The sequence below is a fragment of the Muscardinus avellanarius genome (genome assembly GCF_963383645.1).
Source record: "Muscardinus avellanarius genome assembly, chromosome: 11".
Taxonomy (NCBI): Eukaryota; Metazoa; Chordata; class Mammalia; order Rodentia; family Gliridae; genus Muscardinus; species Muscardinus avellanarius.
The window spans coordinates 777,361-799,300 of record NC_137797.1 but is presented as its reverse complement, the minus strand read 5'-3'; the positions used below and the strand labels follow the sequence as shown (position 1 = coordinate 799,300).

Below are 21,940 nucleotides of genomic sequence, written 5' to 3'. Positions count from 1 at the left end.
AATAAATAAATAAATAAAAACATCCGAATCCTAGTAGAAAGTCACAAACCAGAAACCTGTCTAGGTGTTTTGTGCCGCAAAGCCTGAGCTGGGAACAGGCGTTTGTCCAGTTGTGTGGCTGGGCTGGGGGCATCACGCGGCTCCGGGCAGGGTCGCCGAGGCCCCACAGCCAGGGTGACACCGCAACATGTCACCTGTCAGCCACAGGGTCCTCACCCCCGGGCCACACAGCCGCCAAGTGAGCTCCACCTGCTGTCACACCAAGCCCTGTCCCTGCAGGCCTCAGCTCTTGGTCCCTGGGCTCACTCTCTCCTCTCCAGCAACCTTCGCCCAGGACCCTAGCAGGAAGGCCGCGGGCTCTAAGTGCTCTGCCAGGCTCCAGCTACTTGGCTGTCAGCGGGGCTGCGGCTTGGCTCTGCCGCCCTCCTGGTCCTTCGTCTATCCTGCGGAGGGCCCTGTGCCCACCAGCCCACACCACAGCCCCTCCCCAGGGCGCTCCGAAATGCCTGCTCCTAGGTGCTCCCATCCAAGGCCCGGCCTGCCCAGACTCTGCTCCTCTCCCCCCCCTCCTCTTCCTCCTCCTCCTCTCCCCTCCTTTTCCTCTTTCTCGTCCTCTTTGTCTTCCTCTTCCTCCTCCTCCTCCTCTCTCCTCCTCTCTCCTCCTCCTCCTCCTCCTATGCTGCTCCTCCAGGAAGGCATTCCAGATCCCAAGCACCTTGTGCCTCCCCCGTGGTGCTCCACTTGCCTCTCGTCCAGGTCACAGACTTGTCTGGTGTGCATGTCCAGCTTCCAGCCTGGTGTGTGGTTCTTCAGGAACGCTCGGCCCATCATCTTCCCACTGGCCTCCACTTGGCTGGAGATAAGGGCTGCTCCTTGCAAAGGCCAGGAGGCCACATCCGCCCTCTCCTGCAGGCCTGCCTCCAGCCCCGAGCCCCAGGGCCTTTGCACGGTGCCTCCCTAGGTCCCAGGCACCTCCTTCTGCTCCGCAGCTCTTCCTCAGTCCTGAAAGGGAAATAGGAATGTCAAGCTGAGGTCTCGCCGGTGCCAGCCTGGGGACTTCACATCCTCCCCTTTCTCAGAGCGTTGCCTGCAGAGTACTGGAAGTTCTTTCAGTCACTCAAGAGGCATGTAATCGGTTTGAAAAGCTAGCTGCAAGGGCCTCCCTAGTTTCCCAGCCTAGGAATGTTTTTCTTCAGTGTCTGGGGTCTCTCTGGAATGTGAACACGGACGTCAGCGCCCTCTCTCCCGGGCTCGGGGCCTCTCCACTTAGCAGGCTCACTTAGTGCGAACCCCGCCTGACGCGTGGTGTGTCAAGTGCACGTTAAACGAAGCTTTCCATTGTGGCGAGAGGCACATAGTGTGAATCGTGCCATTTTAACTATTTTAAGGGTGCACTTCAGTGGCCTTGAGTGCGCTGGCAATGTGCAAACAGCACCTCTGTTCCCAGAACGTTTAAGTCTTCCCAGGGACTCAGCTCCCGTGGCGCCCCGGGTGAGCCCCAGGTCACGGAAGGTCCACCCTGCTTTCATTTCTACCTGAAGCAGGTCCGCCTGTCCCGGGCGGGGGCCTGTGCACGGCGGAGAGCGCGTCCCGCGGTGTGTCAAGATTCGCCGTGTGCTGGTTGGTACAGGCAGACCCGCGCTCCTTCTTCCTTCCGCTTTCTTCTGTGGATGGACCACGCTCGGTTCCGTTCCGCCCATCCCACCGCGAGCCCTCCCCTGATCCTCCGCGGCGGCCACTGTTCCTGTTGTTACCGCCCTTCTGTCTGGGTGCGATGAGACAACAGTGTAGTTTGGTTAGTGTCTCCTTGACACTAAAATGCTGAACAGTTTTTTTAGAGGTACTGGGGTGGAACCCAGGGGCCTTCTACCTCCAGGCTACATGCCAGCCCTATTTTATACTTTATTTGGAAACAGGGTCTCACTAAGTTTCTGAGAGCCTCACTCAGTAGCTGAGGCTGGCTTTGAACCTGCGCGATCCTCCTGTCTCAGCCTCCCAAGTACTAGGATTACAAGCGTGCGCCACCACGCCTGGCTCAATTTTTTTTTTTATTCTTTCTTTAGTTGCAGAGGGCCTCATTAAGTAGCTGAGACTGGCCACGAACCCGGATCCTCCTGCCTCAGACTCCCAAGTACTGGGATTACAAGTGTGCACCACCAGGCCCAGCAATGCTGAACATTTTTTATATAATTGTTGGCTATTTATACTTTATTTATTATTATTTTTATGGTTTGGGATCGAACCCTAAGGAATTCTACCTATGAGCTACATCCCCAGCCCTAATATGCTTTTTATTTTTAAACAAGGTCTCGCTAAGTTGCAGAGGGCCTTTCTATGTTGCTGAGGCTGGCCTTGAACCGTAATCCTCCAGTCTCAGCTTCCTAAGTACTGGGATTCCAGGAGTGTGCCACCTCGCAGAGCTGTCTGCGCCGTTTATAAAGTGGGCCGTTTGATTTTTTTGGTGATGATTGTTTTCAGTTCTTTGTGTATTTTGCATATTACTCCTGTCAGAGGGTTTGTTTCGGGGGCACCTTTGTCAAGAATCAGATGGCAGCAGCTGTTTAGGCTTGTCTGTCTTCTATTCCTGCTGGAGAGCGACGTTGGACGCATTCCTTCCCTTTCTGTTTCATGGAATACTTTAATCCGAGGTGCGCCGGTGTTAGTTCTTATTCAAAGGTCTTGTAGAATTCAGCTGTGAATCTGTCTGTTGCCGGGCTTTTCTCTGTTGGAGGCTTCCCGTGACTGTTACCCGCCAGGTGTTTCTCTCTCTCTCTCTCTCTCTCTCTCTCTCTCTCTCTCTCTCTCCCTCTCCCTCTCCCTCTCCCTCTCCCTCTCCCTCTCCCTCTCCCTCTCCCTCTCCCTCTCCCTCTCCCCCTCCCCTCCCCTCCCCTCCCCTCCCCTCCCCCTCCCCCTCCCCCTTCCCCTTCCTCTCTCCCTCTCTCCCTCCCTCCCTCCCTCTTTTTCTCTCCCTTTTGGAGGGGGTACTGGGGATTAAACCCAGGGCAGTCTACCTCTGAGTCACATCTCCAGCCCTGTTTTATCAATCAATTTTTAAAAACATGGTCTCACTAAGTTACCATGTACTAGCCTTGAATCCATGATCCTCCTGTCTCAGCCTCCCAAGTATTGAGATCACAGCATGCACCACCATGCCCAGATCTGTTTAGGTTTTCTGTATGTCCAATTTTGGTAGATTGCGTTTGTGTGGGAATTTTTCCATTTATTCTAGATTTTATAACTGATTAGAAATATAAGTTTTCAAAGTAGCCCCTATTAATCCTCTCTCTGGATTTCAATGATTGTGATTAAGGGTGTGGGCTGAGGGAGGCTTCTACCTAAAACAGAACATACCCTGTAGGGTGGAATTAGAGATTATGAGTTTTCCCCAGTATAAAAGTGTATATATATGTTGGTGGTACTGGGGTTCCTGGAAGCCCTTCTACCTCTAGGCTACACTCCCAGACCTATTTTATTTAGGAAACAGGGTCTCTTAAGCCAGCACAGCTGGCTTCGAACCTGCACGATCCTCCTGTCTCCGCCTCCCAAGCGCGGGGATTACAAGCGTGCGCCACCACGCCCGGCTATAAAAGTATATTTTTAAGCCGGGCTTGTAATCCCAGCATTTGGGAGGCTGAGACAGAAGGATCGTGGTTCAAGGACAGCCTCAGCTTAGTGAGGCCCTGTGCAACTCAGTGAGACCCTGGTTCAAAAAATAAAGAGACTAAAAAATCGGGCTAGGGGTGTAGCTCAGAGGTAGAATGCCCTAGGTTCCATCCCCAGTACTGCAAAAACCTGGATCTGAAAAGTACAATAGCTAACATGACGCGTTCACGAGCGGGTTCAACGTTAGCTCTGAGCATGTGCAAGAGAAGGCTCAGGGAACTTGAAGGCCAGGCAGGATGAAGAAAGCTGAACTGACCTTCGTGACACCATCAAATGCACCAACATTTGTCTTGGGGGTCTCTGGAGAAGAGAGGAGAAAAGGACAGAAAATATTTGAAGGAATAATATTCTCCAATTGCCCAAATTCAGTGAAATGCACGAAACGGTATACCCAAGAACCTCAACAACTCCAAGTAGGAAAAACTCAACGAGAGTCACACGGGAAAACGTTGTTGTCAGAAGACAAAGAGACACAGGAAATAGCTAGAGAAAGCACCGTGCGGTACCCGGGGTCCTCAGCGAGGTTCTCAGCCGACTTGTCCTCAGAGGCCTCTGGAGACCAGAGGGAGGGCATGCCATACTCAGAAATCTAAGCGAAGCCCGGCATTCGGGAGGCCAACACAGGAGGGTCACGGGTTCCTAGCCAGCTCCAGCTACTTAGTGAGGCCCTCTGCAACTCAGTGAGACCCTGTTTCAAAATAAAAGAATAAAATAGGTCTGGGGATGTAGCTCAGAGTTCTTATCTGCAGTACCACACATACATCAAAAAGTTTTCACTATAAAAATATCCAGCCGGGCGCGGTGGCGCACACTTGTAATCCCAGCATTCGGGAGGCTGAGGCAGGAGGATCGCGGATCGCGGATCACGGAGATCACAGACAGCCTCAGCTACTTAGTGAGGCCCTCCGTAACTCAGTGAGACCCTGTTTCAAAATAAAGAATAAAAACTAGGGCTGGGAGTGTAGCTCGGAGGTAGAATGCCCCTGGGTTCCATCCCCAATACAAAAAAAAAAAAAAAAAGTGATGAAGAAATTGTTTTTTCAGGGGTCTTTCTTTTGTCTTTTTGGAACCAGGGATGGAGTCCGGAGCACTGCACCTGCAGAGCAGGCGCTTTGCACTGATCTCCATCCCGGTGACGAAGGCACTGGGCAGGGGAGGCAGAGAGGGGAACCACAGAAGGACACAAGCAGCCCTCACCAGGGACCACCGCCAGCTAAAGGCACGCATTGGCCGGGCGTGGTGGCGCACGCTTGTAATCCCCGCGCTTGGGAGGCAGAGACAGGAGGATCGCGCAGGTTCGAAGCCAGCCGTGCGCGCTGGTTTAGGAGACCCTGTTTCCAAATAAAAATGTAAAAATAGGTCTGGGAGTGTAGCCCGGAGGTAGAAGGGCTTCCAGGAACCCCAGTACCACCAAATAAATAAATAAATAAATAAAGCCACGCATTTGAAACAAGATGGTGGCACATGCTGTGGCCCAGACTCCCTTTAGATTCCAAGACTGGAAGAAGTGAGCTACAGGGTGGCGTAAGCTGTTCCATGCCGATGGCACAGGTGTGGGCACGCATGTCATGTGAAGTGTTCCTGAAGACGAGCGGCCATTTGTCCTGTGCCCGTGATGGGCTGGACCCACCTGGCTCCCGGCACAGGTGAGAATTCCGCCTGCCGCTGCTCTGGCGGCTTTCCTGCCTCGTACCCTGTGGGTCTGGTATGATGCCAATTCAGGTATAGAGTCTGCATTATTTTCTGCCACTGTGCAGAATATTTTATTTCCGATTGTGGGGCGTAAGGGCATCCACTCCCTCCCTCCCACCACTGCGTGAATGGTGCCCCATGAGACCCATCCCGAGCTCCTCTTCCTCCCCCTCTGTGGCCCCTCTGAACAGCCCTTCCAGGGTCCTCACAGATTGACTCGCCTCTGGTGTGCATGCCCTCCTCCCAGCCTTGGCAGGGATCTTTCTGTTTTGGTGGCCAAGGGAGTGGGAATTCCTTCTCATCAGCGTCTCACAGGCGCCTCCAGCTGGCCACTTGCCGGCACCAGCTCTAGACGGACCATCCCCAGCCCTGTCCCCCTTTCACGGATGGAGGCCTGAGGCCAAGACATCGGTCCATTTCACCCACACCCTGTGCCAGAAACCCCGGATGTCCCCGCCTGCACCGCCCCCAGTGCCCCTGCTGGTGATCCTATGCGAGGTGGCTGGTCTGTTAGAACCTGCAGTGGAGCCCTGCATGGTGGCAGGTGCTTGTAATCCCAGCATTTGGGAGGCTGAGAAAGGAGGATCGCAGTTCACAGACAGGCTCAGCGACTTAGTGAGGCTCCTTGCACCTCACTGAGACCCTGTTTCAAAATAAAGAATAAGCCGGGCGTGGTGGCGCATGCTTGTAATCCCCGCGCGGAGACAGGAGGATCGCGCTGGTTGGAAGCCAGCTGCGTTGGCTTAAGAGACCCTGTTTCCAAATTAAAAAAAAAATACACACACACACACACACACACACACACACACACACACACACACACATATATATATATGGGGGTGTAGCCTGGAGGTAGAAGGGTTTCCAGGAACCCCAGTACCACCCTCCCAAAAAAGAATAAAAAATAGGGCTTGGGGTTGTAGCTTGGAGGCAGAATACCCCTGGGTTCCGTCTCCAGTGCTGGAAAAAAAAAAGTGGAGGGCCCCACCTCACAGGTGGCTCACCCTCTGCCTCCCCTGGGCCCCAGAGACCACCCTATTCTAAATAGCATCCCTCTCCCCACTGGCTCTCCCAGATACCCCGTCTTCCCACCCCACGAGCACAGGGAAGCTGCTGTCTGTCTCCCCGTGCAGAGGTTAGCTCTGGTGGGATGAGCCCTGGTCCCAGGTTGCCTGGGGCTGTCCTGGTGTTAGCATCCTGAACCTCAAAGCCCCTGCCGCCCAGAGACCCAGACCTGGCGCCCCCTGCAGGACCGGAGACGTTCTCAGTGTTGTCTGCCCCATGCTGGGCCAGCACCCAGGGCCTGGTGGGTGCTGGGCCCACAGACATTGAGGACTTGCCTGGTCACACAGGTCAGAGGCGAGCCGGCCAGTGACTCTTTCTACCCCGGCCAGGTTCCTGGGACTTCCATCCTGAGCAGGTGTGGTCCAAGGCAGGGTGAGGTGCTGGGGAGCCTGGGCCTAGGGGTGGTCTCCAAGTCCCGGGGAGGTGGCTGTCTGATCAGCTCAGAGCCCGTGACAGTGTCACCGGCACTTGGTGGCAGCACACGCAACATCTCCCGCACCTGTCTCCCTGGTCTCACCGTGGGGATGGTGGGGCAGCTGTGGGAAGCCACAGGCCTCAGTTTCCCCATCTGTGGGGCAGTGGGGGCAATGGTGAAGTGTTTATTATTTATTATTTATTTACTTTTCAGTACTGGGGATGGAACCGAGGGGCCCTCTACCACTGAGCTGCATCCCCAGCCCTTTTTACTTTTTGTTTTGAAACAGGTGGCTGAGGTTGGCCTTGAACCTGTGATTCTGCTATCTTAGCCTCCCAAGGACTGGGATTTCAGGAGTGGGCCGCTGTGCCCAGATGATGATTAAGTCTTGAGGGTGCCTATACGTGTCTGGGTGGTCGCTCAGCCCTGAGGCAGCACAACTGACCACCCGGGGCCAGGGTGCCTGTCGTAGCACCCCAGACCTGCCACCGCTACTCCTTTATGGACCCCTCAGGAGGGAAAGTCTGGTCAGACCATGTCCCCATGACCTGGGTGACCCAAAGTCCACCGTGGGGACCCTGCTCAGGCCCCTGGGGAATCCCAAGGTGCCCCCTCTCTGGAGTCCCCCACTGCAGCCCAGGCACACTCACACGGGTGGCATGGGTGTTGCTGCCCCTCAACTTTGGGGTGTTGGGGTCCAGGCTGGCGTGGCTCCATTGCTGTCTGAGGTCTGGCCTCATCTCTGACACTGTCACCACGGAGTCCTTCTCCTGCCCAGGCCTCGGTCCCCTTCAGCTGACCTACCTGGGCCCACAGCCCAGGGCCACCTCGCGCCACAGTCCCAGATCCCTGTCCCAGGAAGCAGCAGCCAGGTGGAGGGGTGTTTGCTGGGTGAGGGGCTGCGGCTCTGCAATGCCCGCAGGGTTCCTGGGCCAAGGGCAACTGACCAGCCCTCATGGATGGGCCGGGGGCAGGGAGCAGAGACTGTGCCTGACCTCTGGGAGGGACCGGGTAGGGTGGGTGCTCCAGGGCCCGAGCTTCTCAGCCAGAGCCCTTGCAGGATAGAGGGCTGTGAAGGCCAGCGCCCACACTTTAATAATCAATCCATTTTTCCCTCCCTCCCTCCCTTCCTCCCTCCCTTCCTTCCTTCCTCTTTCTTTTTCCTTTGTACTGGGGATTGAACCCAGGGGCATTCTACCTCTGAGCCACACCCCTAGCCCTTCTCTTTTTAATTTTTGAAACAGGGTCTTGCTGAATTGCTGAGGCTAGTCTCCAACCTATGATCCTCCTGTCTCAACCTTCCAACTCCTGGGATTACAGGTGTGCACCACCATGCCCAACTCATAATCTCCTTTTTTTTCCCCTGGGGATGGAACCTAGGGGCATTCTACTTCTGAGCTCCACCCCCAGCCCTATTTTATATTCTTTTATTTAGAAACAGGGTCTCACTGAGTTGCAAAGGGCCTAAGTAGCTGAGGCTGTCCACGAACCACAATCCTCCTCTCAGTCTCCCAAATGCTGGGATTACAAGCGTGCGCCACCACGCCCGGCTATAACCTCTCTTAACCCTCAAGGTCCCTGAGTACATGTCCCTTGAGGTGATGAAACATTTAATTAAAGTTTAGTCATTTTGTTTATGTTCCTATCACATTCAAGTAAAATCAAATACAACGCTTACTTTAAGTGACATACAGTATTTTATGTCTACAAAGGGATTTTCTCTGTTTATCCTGTTGACTGTACATCTGCCTACAAAAAACGTCTAGAGCGATGTTTACCCTCCATCAGTGGGGCTGGGCTGAGCTTCTCTTAACTTTCTTCCTTATGTATTCAGCATCACTTAGAAGACACTCCTTTCAATGAACACACACAATGTTTACAAAGACGATAAAGGATAAAGTCGTTTTGCAAGCCCCGGGGCGGGTATCAGTTCCCACTGGGGACAAAGACATATGATGAAGGGCGTGGGGTCTCCACACTCTGCTGGTGGGGTGGGAATCGATGCAGCCACTTTGGAGAACTGTGTGCCTCAGCCAACAGGACAGAGGTGCAAAGCTTCCACGTCCTGCGGGGCCACCTCTGGCCGGGCCGGGGTCTTCCTCTGCCTGCACAGGGATGCGCAGGGCTGTGGTGGGGCTGGGAAGGGGGTTCTGCTGGGGAGGCCATGCCATGGCAGCTGGCTCTGCTCAGGAGAGGCCCAGCCTCTTGCAGGGCACCGTGCAGGCTGGGTGGACCTGAGGGTCTGGCCCTGGGCCTCCCGCCTGCCCGGAGCACGAGGTCAGGGGTGGGGAGGCCCTGGGCAGCAGGAACCCAGGCCGCTGTACAGACTCCACGTGGCAGTCACTGCTCCTGGCTAGACCTGGCCCCGCCGACCAGCCAGCATGGAACTGGGTAGACACCAAGATGGAGGCCCTGGGTTCTGCCCGCTGCCGGGCGGGGACATGGGGAAATGAGAATCTGTTCCTGCCCTTGGCTTGGTGGGGTGGGTACACCAAGGTCACCCCCCCTCCCACTCAGCCTCTTCCCCAGCCACAGCCTGCAGGACCGGGCTCCCTGCACTGCCTCTGGCCTTGCGAGGGCACCGTGCCACAAAGGCTCCTGGAGAGCCGGGGCCCCAGGGCTCGTGGGGCGTGCTGGGCCTGGGCAGGTCCAGGGCTCCCCAAGTGTGGAGGATGGCCTGCCCAGGCCAGAAGAGAATAGGAGCCTCAGGTGTTCGGGAGGAAACCCAGGAAGCATGCCAGAGAGGTTCTGACCATGGGGGAGCGCAGTGGGACCCACCGGCTGACGTCACCCTTGACCAGGGACCCCCCCACCCCGCTCACACACCAGCCCAGCTGAGAGCAGAGCCACCGCTGGCCAGACTCTTGATACCACCAAACCTGGCCTAGAGCAGGTAAGTGGGGCTCTGTGGTCCCCACTGGACACGCCCCCCACACTGGGCGAGAGGCGGGCAGGCAGGCCTGGCCTGTCCCCTGTAGTGCTGGCCTGTGTCCTGGCACCGTGGAGGCCAGCCTTCGTGCCCCGCCGCGGTGTGTGGCCTTGCCCAGCTGCCTGGCCCGCAGGGGCTGTCCAGGAGTGCTTAGCAAGGCAGGCACCTAGTCTCCTCTGTGGGGCCAGTCAGACCGGGCCCACCTGCCAGGCGACACCCCGGACACGCACGCTATCCCACTGCCAAGGGGGACCCAAAGTGGACAACCTCAGGGTGGGGGCAGGCCACAGGGAGAGGTCTCCTGGTCCAGAGAAACAGTGTGGCCAGGCCCTCCCCATCCCTCACCAAACTCTCCAGCCCCGGGGCCCAGGGGCTCCCGTCCTGTCACGGAGGACTGGGGATGTGGACCCTGCCTCCGTCCATTTTCTTGTTACTAAAGTGAATACCACAGACTGGGAAACTTATAAAGAAAAGAGGTTTATTTGGCTTATGTTCGGGAGGCTGGGCGGCCCAAGAGCCCATCTGGGGCTGGGTGCTGGTGGCTTTAGAACATGAGGGGCAGTCCTCTGGAGATGGAGCAGCTTGCCCGAGAGCTGCTCTTTAGCCATCCCAGGCTGGCCCCCCATGCGGTGCAGAGGGCACTGCCCGAGGCCCCTCCTCACACTGCCACACGGGGGACCGAGTTTCCAGGGGGGCAGTTTTAAGTGTCCCCAAGACCACCCCTTCCTGCTCTGGTCACCAGAGCCCCAGGAGGGCTGGGAAGAGCCACGTGGGTTCCGTGGCACACCTGGGGCCCCACTGACCACCGGAGGACTAGAGGCCCACCTGCGATGGAACCCAAGGATCCCACGGGGTACCCCGCCCCCAGCTCAGCACCATGTTGGAAGGAAACACGGTGTGCAGAAGACCCTGGCCGCACAGTCGGACTTGCAGAGTGAAGGAAGGAACGGAGTGCCCAGCCCGAGCCGGTGCCAGGGCGGCTCATTCCCGCCGGTCCTGAGGTCGGGCAGGGTGGCAGGCACGGGGTATAGGGCGTGCACACAGGGGCAGGGCTAGAGAAATGGGGTGCGGGCGTCCAGAGGGTGGGGCCATAAGAAATACCATGATGGAGGCCGGCTGCGCTTTCTCTAAAATAGCTCTGTATACAAGGCTCTTCATCGACGCGCAGGCTCCCACACTAGCCCGGCTCCCCTCGGTCAGTCCTGGTCCTCGTCCTGTCCAGTCACGGGGTCCAAGGGCTGTCCGGCCGCCGGCCGCCGAGCCGCACGAAGGAGGCGCCCTGCAGGACGGCGGCGCAGAAGGAGCGGCAGCGCTTGCAGGGCCCTGCGGGCGCCAGGGCGCCCGAGCCGCGGCACACCAGGCAGGGCGCTTCCACTTCCCGCGGCCCTGCGGGGAAGAGGGGCGCTGAGACCTTGGGGCCACACCCCCGCCCCGTCCCCCGCCCAAGACCGCGCCCTCCGCCCCTCCAAGACCGTGCCCACCGGGTCCCCTGGACCAAGGTCCCAGACCACCCCTGCTGTGCAAGAACCGGCCCACCCACCCACAGCGCCACCTAAGACTGCGCCCTCCCAGACCACGCCCAACCCAAAGACCACGCCCCCACCCAGGCGCGCCTGCCAGCCCGGAGGCCCCGCCCACCAGCCACGGCCCCGCCCGGCGTCATGGCCCGGCTACTACCGCAAGACCTCGCCCACCAGCCCATCTATGCCAGCTCATGCCTGTTGTATGAGACCACGCCCGCAGGTCCCTGAGACCTGTAGTGGGCAGATCCTGCCCACCATCCCAAAGCATGCCTCATGGTCCCTGAAATCAAATCATTAGCCTTAAGGTCACTAGGACAGGGCACCCCTACATTGCTCTGATGGTCTCACCCCTGCAAGGCCGGTGCCAGTCAGGAAGTCCAGTTGCAGCTGGCTCCTAAGCCCAGCCACTTCTCCCACATGAACCCCGCCTGTTTCCGTGAATCCCACTTTCCTAAAACCCAGGCCCCACAAACCCAGGCCAAGGGGCAGGCCGTAGTGTCTGGTGTTAAGGCTGTGGACACAGAAGGCTTGGGCAGTGCCAGTCAGGTGGCATAGGTGGGAGGGGAGGGGCAAGGTGGGCTTGGCCTTGGGGCACCAGCAGGAGCTTGCCTTGGGCATTAGCAGCAGTTGGGGGCACAGCATCTTTCCCACCTGCCCTGCCGGTGCCCAGTCAGACCACTGTCTCCAGGGACCACCCTGCAGCAAAGGCTTGAGGGCTGGCTTGTTCTCCAGGAACAGGCAAGCCCTGGTGGGCACAGGCCTGAGGACGAGGGGTCAGGTGGGCTGGGAACAAGCCCACAGTCCTGCGGAGCTGTGGGCCTGGCAAAGCCGAGGCTTCAGGACAGAACAGCTCTCTTGAGCACTGAGCAGAACCCAGAGACGGGTTTGGTGACCAAACATGGCAGTTCTGGAAAGGGCGACCTAGGTGTGATGGCATCAGAAGGCTAAACCCCTGGAGGAGGGATCCTGCTGACCACTTGTGGCCGGGGCCAGAGGTCTGGGGCCTAAGCTGGACGATTGCACGAAGGGCTGAGGACACCCTGTGTGTGTGCACGAGAGCCCGTGTGAGGTTAGACTCAGCGCGCGCCCACTGGCCAGCACGGCCCAGGCAGACACAGGAACCAAGCCTGTCAGGCATCGGAGTGGTCTCCTGGCGGCTCAGCTCTGCCCCTCCTGCCTCTCCAGGTGAGTTGGGCCGTCTCCCGTGTTACACAAAACTAACCTAACTTGTAGGCAAACTACCTGAGAGCCACCCGGGTTCTCTGGTCAGAAGTGGTCCTTGAGCAAGAGGACAGGGGACCTGTTCCCAGGAACAGCTCCAGTGTCCCTTGTCCATCGCACACTGACCCCTCCAGGTGAAATCCTTGTGGCTGTGAAGGGAGGAGGTCTGGGAGCCTGGGTGGTTTGGGAGCCTGTAGATGCAGTCCTAGCCCAGGAAACAAGTAGAAGCCTACCCATGCTCACCAGACCAGTGCTCCCTGCAGCTGTTAGCTGAATCAGAAACAGTGTGTCCATCAGCAGTAGTGTGAATAAATCAACTGTGGCTGAAAGTAAGCCGCAGCTATATGCAATACACCAAATGCAGCTACATCTCAAACCCAGTTAGATTCATTCCTGAATATAAAGCTACTTTAACATTCATGGGTGTCATTCACCGCTTTAGTAGAAGAAAGGAGAAAAGGCTTATGATATCTTTATGGATGAAAAGTTTTCAAGAATGTTCAATCCATATTCTTTAACATGCCAGAGTATCTATACATTTGCAACTATATTCATATCAATCTATATACAGGTCTTTATAGAGACCCAGGGAAAATTTCATTTTAAGTGAATAGTATTAGAAACATTCATTTTAAAAATCAGGAGGTAGACAAGGATGCCTGACATTGGGTAGGATGTAGCCAGTACAATCTAGACTAAGAGACAGGACTAAGACATTACAGGAGGCAGCAAGACTGGAACGGGAGATATAACAACATTATTTACATATGGTAGAATTATTTATGTGGAAAGTTCAAAAGAGTATTCAGACATGTTATTAGAGATAATAAGAGACTTTAGTTTTTGTTTTGTTTTTGAGACAGGGGCTCGTTAAATTTCTGAGAATCTTGCAAGTTGCTGAAGCTAGCCTTGAACCTGTAATCCTCCTATTCCAGCCTTCAAAGTACTAGGATTCAGGAGTGTACCACCATGCCCAGCTAAGGAGAGACTTTAGAAATGGGGCTGATTAGAAAATCAGTAATTGAATGTCAGTTTTATTTGTAGAGATGACACCATATGTAATAGTACTCGAATAGCAAGTTAACTAAGACAGAATTCAATAAAAGATGTATAAAGTCTCTATCAGGAAAGTAGAAAATATAAACAAGGTCTAAGAAAATGAGTAAGTATACCATGTTCATGAATACAAAGTCAGTTTGGTCTATGGATTCAATGCAGTTTCAACTGATATCTCAACACAGCTTTCTGTGAAACTTCATAAGATAATTATGACATTCACAAAGAAAAAAGTAAGGACAAGAAGAACTTTCCTTACCAAACATAAGACATTGCAATTAAGACAGTGTGGCATTGGTACAGGGATATGCAAATTCGCCAATGGAATAGATTCCATACCCACATATGGACAGGGGTGGGACTTAATCCAGTGTGAAAAAGAGATTTTTCTATAAATGTTCGGAGACAGCCTCAGCTACTTAGTGAGTCTCTTTCCATTCAGTGAGCCCCTGTTTCAAAAAAAAAAAAAAAGAATAAAATATAGGGCTGGGGGTGTTGTTTGGAGGCAGGATGCCCCTGGGTTTTGTTCCTAGTACCACAAAAAATAAAAGTAAAATATCTATATGGGCAAAAATAAAATTTGATTCTTACCTCATACCATAACACAAATCAACATCAGATGGGCTAAGACATATGTCAAAACAAAATTTGAAACTCTTAATAATTAAGAAAGGAGAATAATATTTTAAACTTTGAGATAAGGAAAGATTCCTTAAGACAAAAAGAACACTGAAAAAAAGAGAAAAAGATTGATAGTTTGGCTAACTAAAATTAGCAACTTGGATTTAAAGACATCTTTAAAACTGAAAACACAAATTACAAACTGGGAGAAGATATTCATAATAGACTCTGTGAGCACAAATCACCCCAGAGAAAAATAAGCAAATGGTATGAATCAACATTTCACAGAAAAGGAAATTCATGCAAACCTCAAACTCATGTGGACATACACAGCACTGCTAATCAGTGGGAAAACCATTAGTCAGTGAAATAGAAATGCAAAGGATACTTTCTTAAATCCATTTGATTGGCAAAAATTAGTCTGAATACTGATGAATCTGTGAATCCATAAGATTTCCTAGCACATTCTCAGAATATAAATTATTTCAAGCACTATGAAAAACAGGTGTTTGCTGGGCGTGGTGGCGCACGCTTGTTAATTCCTGCTCTTGGGAGGCGGAGACAGGAGGATCACGAAGGTTTGAAGCCAGCCTCGCTGGCTTAAGAGACCCTGTTTAAAAAAAAAAAAATAGGTCTGGGAGTGTAGCCCGGAGGTAGAAGGGCTTCCAGGAACCCCAGTACCACCAAAAAAAAAAAAAAAAAAAAAAAAACAGGTTTTTTGCTATCTCTTAAAACTGAACATTCAGCTGGGAATGGTGGTACATACCTGCTATCCCAGTACTTGGGAGGCTAAGAAAAGAGAATTACAGGTTTGAAGACAGCCTCAGCAATGTAGCAAGACTCTCGGCAAATTAGTAAAACCCTGTTTCAAAATAAAAAATCCTTGTAATCCCAGCATTTGGGAGACTGAGACCAGAGGATCGTGGTTCGGGGACAGCCTCAGCTACTTAGTGAGGCTCTTTGCAAGTCAGTGAGACCCTGGTTCAAAAAAAGAAAAGAATAAAAAATAGAAAATAGGGCTGGGGGTGTTGTTTGGAGGCAGGATGCCCCCGGATTTTATTCCTAGTACCACAAAAAATAAAAATAAAATAAAAAGTTCTGGGCTATAGATCAGGGGTAGAATGCTCCTGGGTTCAATCCCCAGCACAACACACACACACACACACACACACACACACACACACACACCCCAAAAACAAAGAAAAACTGAGCAGTCATGTATCCCAAGAGCCGGCAACTCCAGTCCTAGGCACATGCTCACCACAAACCTGTTCGTGTGGAACAAGAGACACGTATGAGAGCGTCACAGAGACACTGCTTACTTGAGTGGAGCCTGTAAACTAAGTGGACAGTCATAGGGAAGTGGCCAATACACTGTGATAGTCACACAAAGGACCTGCAGCAACATGGGTGAGTCTCAGCTGTATGGGATTTGGGGAAATGCCAGTCCCCATGCACTATGATGCCCTCCTTAAAAAGTAAAATAGCTAGAATTTAAAATCTTTTAAAGAATACATGTAGAAGCAATACAACCAATTAAGAAAAGCAAGGCTACAATGAAAGTGGGGCCAAGAGTGATAGCTGCCAGGCTGGGTGCAGTAGCACACACCTGTCATCCCAAGACCTGTGAGGCTGGGGTAGGAGTCAGAGTCAGGGCCAGCCTAGCAACTTAGTGAAGCCCTCAGCCATTCATAAGACCCTGCTTCAAAATAAAAAGGGCTGTAGCTTAGAGGTAAATGCCCTTCAGCTCAATCTTTAGTTAAGAAAGAAAAAAGAAAAAGAAAAGAGAAGAGAAAAGAAAAGAAAAAGGAGAAGAAAAAGAGAGATGGTTACTAGACTGGGGTATGGCTCAGTGGTGCAGGCCTGCCCAGCGTGTGTGACACCCTTGGGTTCATCCCAGCACCACTGGGGGGGGGGGATAGGGAGGGAGAGAAGAGTGAGGGTGTTCTGTAAAAAGGATGCTGGGGGAAGAAATGGGTGATTGCAGAGATGAAGGAGTCTTTGTAGCTTCTTATTACATTATAAAAATAAACTACACTGGGCGTGGTGGCGCACGCTTGAAATCCCCGCGCTTGGGAGGCTGAGACAGGAGGATCACACAGGTTCAAAGCCAACCTCAGCTACTTAGTGAGGCTCTCAGAAACTTAGTGAGACCCTGTTTTCAAATTAAAAAATATAAAATAGATCTGGGAGTATAGCCTGGAGATAGAAAGCCCCTGAGTTCTACCCCCAATACCACCAAAAATAATAAATAAATAAATAAAATAAACTACAAGTATGCCATGCAAGGACAAATAATAAAGTATGTCATGAGTCAAGAATTATGATTAGGCTGGTTGTGGTGGCACATGCTTGTAATCCCAGTATTTGAGAGGCTGAGACAGGAGTATCACAGGTTCTTGGCCAGCCTCAGCTACTTAGGCCCTCTGCAACTCAGTGAGATCCTGTTTCCAAATAAAATATAAAATAGGTCTGGGAGTATAACCTGGAGGTAGAAAGCCCCTGGGTTCCATCCCCAGCACCACACACACACACACACACACACACACACACACACACACACACAAGCCTGGAATTAATATTTGCTGGGCGTGGGGGCTCATGCTTGTAATCCCAGCATTTGGGAGGCTGAGACAGGAGGATTGCAGTTCGTGGACAGCCTCAGCTACTTAGTGAGGCCCTCTGCAACTCAGTGAGTTGCAAAATAAAGAATAAAAAATAGGGCGCTGGGAGTGTCACTTGGAGGCAGAATGCCCCTGGGTTCCATCCCCATTACAGCAAAAAAAGAAAAAAATTGGACTGAGGGTGTAGCTTGGAGGTAGAATGTCCCTGAGTTCAATCCCCAATACTAAAAAAAAAAAGTATGATTAATCAGACAATGTGCACATAAAATCCAACAGAATGAGAAAAAAAAATGAGTGAATAAATAAGATAAAATTCCAGGCAGTGCTGCAATAAAATAAGAAAAAGAAATTAATGACATAATGATTGCAAGGAAAAAAGAAAATTCATCAGATGATATAATTGCATATGTGAAAAATCCAAACGAATCTATTTTTTTTTTTTTGGTGGTACTAAGGATGGAACCCAGGGATTTCTACCCCCAGGCTACACCCCCAGCCCTATTTTATAATTTATTTGGAAACAGGGTCTCACTAAGTTTCTGAGAGCCTCACTAAGTAGCTGAGATTGGCTTTGAACTTGTGCGATCCTCCTGTCTCAGCCTCCCAAGCGCTGGGATTACAAGCGTGCGCCACCACACCCGGCCAAATCAATCTTAAACTAATAGAATTCAATTGGATTTAATATAAATTGGTCATAGTTTGTAGGTATAATAAAGTTTTGACAAAATATAACTTTTTTTTTTTTTTGCAGAACTGGGATTGAACCCGGGGGCATTCTACCTCTAAGCTACACCTCCAGCCCAATTTTCTATTTATTATTTCAAAACAGGGTCTCACTAAGTTGCAGAGTGCCTCACTAAATAACTGAGGCTGGCCATGAACCTGTGATCCTCCTGTTTCAGCCTCCCAAGTACTGGGATTATAAGCGTGGACCACCACGCCTGGCTCAAAATACAACATCTATGATAGAATAAAAAGAAAACATACCAAAGAACAAGTTTACCAAAAAAAGTAAGACAAAGAAAATTACAAGAGTCTACTGAAAACATTAAAGGATAAATAAATGGAGAGATATACTATGTTCATAGATTGAAAAACTCAAGGTTGTAAAGAAATCAATTCTTCTCAAATTGATACCTGAATTTAACTTTATCCTAATGGAACTTTCAACAGTTTTATTGTTAGTGTTTGTTTGGGGTAAATATTGACAGCCTGATTATACAAAGTGAAGGAAGAATAGGAATCAAACAGCCCAGTCATTTCCAGGGAAGAGAAGACTATGAGACTTGCCTGGAGTAATGAAGGCAAAGCTATAATAATGAAGACACTGGCACTGACCTGATGGAGTGGACCTACAAGTTCAGGCGTGTGTGTGTGTGTGTGTGTGTGTGTGTGTGTGTGTGTGTGCGTGTGTGTGCGCACGCATGCGTGAAGCACATGTGGTGTAGTTGTACACATGAGTGAGGGGCTTTCCCATTGAGGACCCAATGGAGACCCATGTTGAAAATAAATTAAACCTTGTCTCACACTGCACAGCAAACCCACTCTAGGAGACCTGGGTGTGAAGAGCTGCAACTAGCTGTTAGGAGACACCATGGAGGTCACCGTCATGACTTTAGGGTAAAGACAGTAACCAACAAGCCACAAACCACCTTAGTGAAGCCCATCAATTGGATTTCACTAAAATGAAGAGGGCTTCACCTGAAAGGACACTGTAAAGGAGTGAAAAGACAACTCACAAGACAGGAGAGACAGTGTTTGCAATGTAAACAAGTTCAGAATAGACATTTCTACAAATGGAGACATCACGATTCTAAGGGCTGTTGACCAAAAGTGTGAACAGGCACTTTCCAGGACAGGAAGCCCAGGAGGTCAAGGAACATCTGAAGCAAGCCATTCCCATCGCAGACAGAGGCTGTTGTCCACACAGTGCTGGCTGGGGCAGGGCCACAGCACTTGCGTGACCGTGGTCAGGGTGGAAATCAGCATGACCCCTGGGCCACGCATGCTCAAACACCTAGTAAAGCGGGCTTAACAGTGTCCCCCAAATTCATGCCCACCTGCAGCCTGTGAACACCACCTATTTAGAAATAGACCTTGGCCATGTTATCAATGAAGGAGGTCGTGCTGGAGTATTTGCTCTCAGCTAACAACTGCTGTCCTCATGAGAAGGGATTCTCAACAAAGAGACACCGTGGAGAGCCCAAGCAGAGACAGAGGTTGGAGCGGGTGTCCCCCAGGGATTGCCAGCAGACACCAGGGTCTGCAGAAGACTCCCAGAAGCATGGTCCTGCTGACTCCTCCATTTCAGGCCTCTGTATCAAGATGAATCCCTGTTGTTTTCAGCCGAGTTTGTGGAACACTGTTACAGCAGTGTACACCCAGTTAAGACGGAGCTGTTGGACGCACTGACATTTCCCCAGGACAAGGCTTGCCAAATGCCCCACAGCATTCCTGAGACACGTCCATGGTCACATAAGACCTGGAGCCACCCACACCTGGAGGCCTGCACCAAGTAGAGAGGCTGACCAGCCAGAAGAGGGGCGGGCAATGTCCTCTAGAGGCCAGGCAGCCCTGAAAGTGGGCGCCCCTTCTGCCTGCAGCCAGTTGCCCACTCCGTGCCCAGCAAACGGGGAGCACCTGCTGGGCACCAGGCATGTGCAGCCTGGGTGTTGTAACATACTCTGTGGGTGCTGAGAGTCTGGCAGGAAGAACTGGGGCACAGCCTCGGCCCAGGCACCCCACTCTGTCCCACCAAGGTGTCAAGCTTCATGAGAAGACTGACCCCTGAAGTCCTCTGGACCTGACACTGCTCATCCACGGCACAACCCCAATCTGCTGTGCACCCCAAGAGACAACCCAGGCCTTCGGAGGGGACCCTGGAGCTGCGCTGCAGGTCCCCACTGCTCTAATCCCTCCCACTGGTCCACCCTGTTGACACTCCATCAGTGCTGGGCCCAGGTTCGATGCCAGCTGCCCCTTCCTGACCCCGAGCTTCCTCTGTGCCCTGCCCTGGAGGAAGGCCTGACCTTCCCTCGGGGTGGGGACGGGACAGGGCAGGCGCGGGTTTGAGCAGTTACCTGGTGTTCTGGACTGCGTGGCCGCAGCGGCCAGCTTCTGCCTCGTGCTCTGCGGCGGTACCGGCGCCAGGGGCCGCGCGCTCAGCACCTTCGGATCCCGGCGCTCAGTGGCGGTGGCCGGGACTTTGCAGAAGGCGCTCCTGGGGCTTGGGCATGGGATGTTGCAGGGTGGCAGTGCCAGCCTGGTGCTGCTCTCAGCTGGGGCCAGCTTCCCTCTGCAGCCGTGCTCCGCCGGCCTCTGCACCGGAGATGGCAGGGTGCAGGACAACACCTTCCCATCTTCTGGCTTCCAGTCCTGGGGCTGCGCGGATCTGGGGGTGCCTGCTGTGCCCGGAGCGGCCGAGGGGCACCGTGCCCTGAGCGGCTGAGCGTCGGGGAGAGGTGCCAAACTCAAGTTGGCAATGGGTGGCATTTGCTTCCTGGCCTTCCGCACACTGACTCCTTCCACGTAGAGGTCAGACCCACTGAATGGGGGCAGCTCCACGGTGGGCTGGGGAGGAGGCACGGGTGAGGGGCGGCAGGACCAGCCCTGGCTCTGGGGCCCTGGGAGGGCAGTGGGCCCTGGAGAGCACAGGGGTCTGCCTGTCTGGCCTCACACCAGGCGACATGCCCTTCCTACGTGGCCAGCCAGGGGCCAGGCCTTGGAAAGGCGCAGAGAGCCCAGTACCTCTGGACACAGGCCTGGTCACCCCAGAGACCCAGAGGTAAAGCCCACCCAGCCCTGATGCCAGGCTGCTGGGAGTCCCCTAGGGGAGGAGGCCCCTGGAGAGGCCCGGGCCAGGAGAGGAACGGCCTAGAGAAAGCTGGGGGCTGAGGAGTGCTGGTGTACACCGTGGCCAGGGTAGAAGGGGGTGGGAACGAGAGGGAGGAGAGCAACCTCAGAGGCCACGGGGGCCACGTGACCCCCCAGGTGTCTGGGTGAGCCTTTTGCTCAGTGTAGACGAGAAGCTGGCTCTAGGGAATCCAGGCAGGTCCTGGCCCTCCACCTGGGCAAGCACAGCCAGGACGGCATGTCAGGCCTGGGCAGCGGATCTGTGTCCTCCAGGAGTCCAGCAGGCCTGGCAGCCAGGGCCTCGTCCTGCTTCTGTGACCAGCAGGCACAGGTGGCCGCAGCATGGGGAGGCCAGGCGGGCGTCTCGCTCACCTGTCTCCACAGAAGCTCAAAATTGCCAATGTCACAGTTGCGGTCTAGCTTCCGGTCCACGACCACCTTGATGGTGTCCTCCTGCACTTGGGCACAGAGCTGGGCGGTGACGGGCGTGGACGGGTGCATGGTAGGGCTGGAGTTGATCTCGATCAGCCAGGGCTTGAAGTCCCGCCCCAGGATGAAGTCCGCGCCGTAGAGCTCGAAGCTGTTCTTGCGGGCCTCCACGTGGTCCTGGGCCACCTTCATGGCGTTGGTGATGGCCCTCTTCATGGACGGGTAGATGACGTTGCCCCACATGGCCCCGCGGCCCCTCTTCTGCAGGTACTCCCGGAACCTGGAGCTGGACCACATGTTGTGGCCGGGCAGCAGCGGGCTGCGCCCCTGCTCATTCCGGAGGCGCTTCTGGATGGAGTGGTTGCAGAGGTGTACGGCACTGCGGGGCAAGGAGCCATGAGGCCACGGCACACACCTGCCCTGGGCCCTCTGGCGGCTGCGCCCCTCAGGCTCTGCCACCTGAAGCAGCCTCAGGCCGCCCGTGGCCAGCCTGGCAGATGCATGGATTGAACACCACCTCCCCACACCTCGGGTTCCCAGTCTGTACAGGTCAGTAGGGGCACCGGCTGACCTAGTGAGAGGAATTCACCCAGTTCAAATGTCCAGCAAACTCACACAGGCATCTGCTCTGTGTTCTTAATAGACTCGAGACAAAGGGCACCTCACAGGAGTTTGCAAATGCTATGCTGAGACCTAGAGCATCTTCACCTGAACTGTAGGTATGTCAGCCTGTTCTGAGGTGGAGCCAGCCCTCACAACCACAGGGAAGCTAGGCTTCCATAAGTAGATGAAAAGAAAAGAGGTACAGCTGCTTGGAAGGACCTCAGACGTGAGCAGTGGTTCAGGGACA

The 21,940-nt window shown here is 53.5% G+C and overlaps 1 protein-coding gene across 1 annotated transcript in view; it reads right to left on the bottom strand.

The window, feature by feature from the left end:
• Window positions 1-382: 382 nt before the first annotated feature.
• Window positions 383-21,940, bottom strand: part of TTLL8 (tubulin tyrosine ligase like 8) — a gene marked incomplete at its 3' end in the record, with an annotated part of 39,819 nt that continues 18,261 nt past the window's right edge. The window contains exons 10-19 of the mRNA XM_080706122.1: window positions 21,034-21,469; window positions 19,890-20,379; window positions 15,447-15,453; window positions 11,761-12,047; window positions 10,991-11,150; window positions 7,640-7,762; window positions 4,760-4,807; window positions 973-1,002; window positions 716-853; window positions 383-455 (exon numbers count right to left, since the gene is read on the bottom strand). Coding sequence (XP_080562248.1) covers window positions 383-455; window positions 716-853; window positions 973-1,002; window positions 4,760-4,807; window positions 7,640-7,762; window positions 10,991-11,150; window positions 11,761-12,047; window positions 15,447-15,453; window positions 19,890-20,379; window positions 21,034-21,469 — 1,792 coding nt within the window. The remainder of the gene's footprint in view (window positions 456-715; window positions 854-972; window positions 1,003-4,759; window positions 4,808-7,639; window positions 7,763-10,990; window positions 11,151-11,760; window positions 12,048-15,446; window positions 15,454-19,889; window positions 20,380-21,033; window positions 21,470-21,940) is intronic.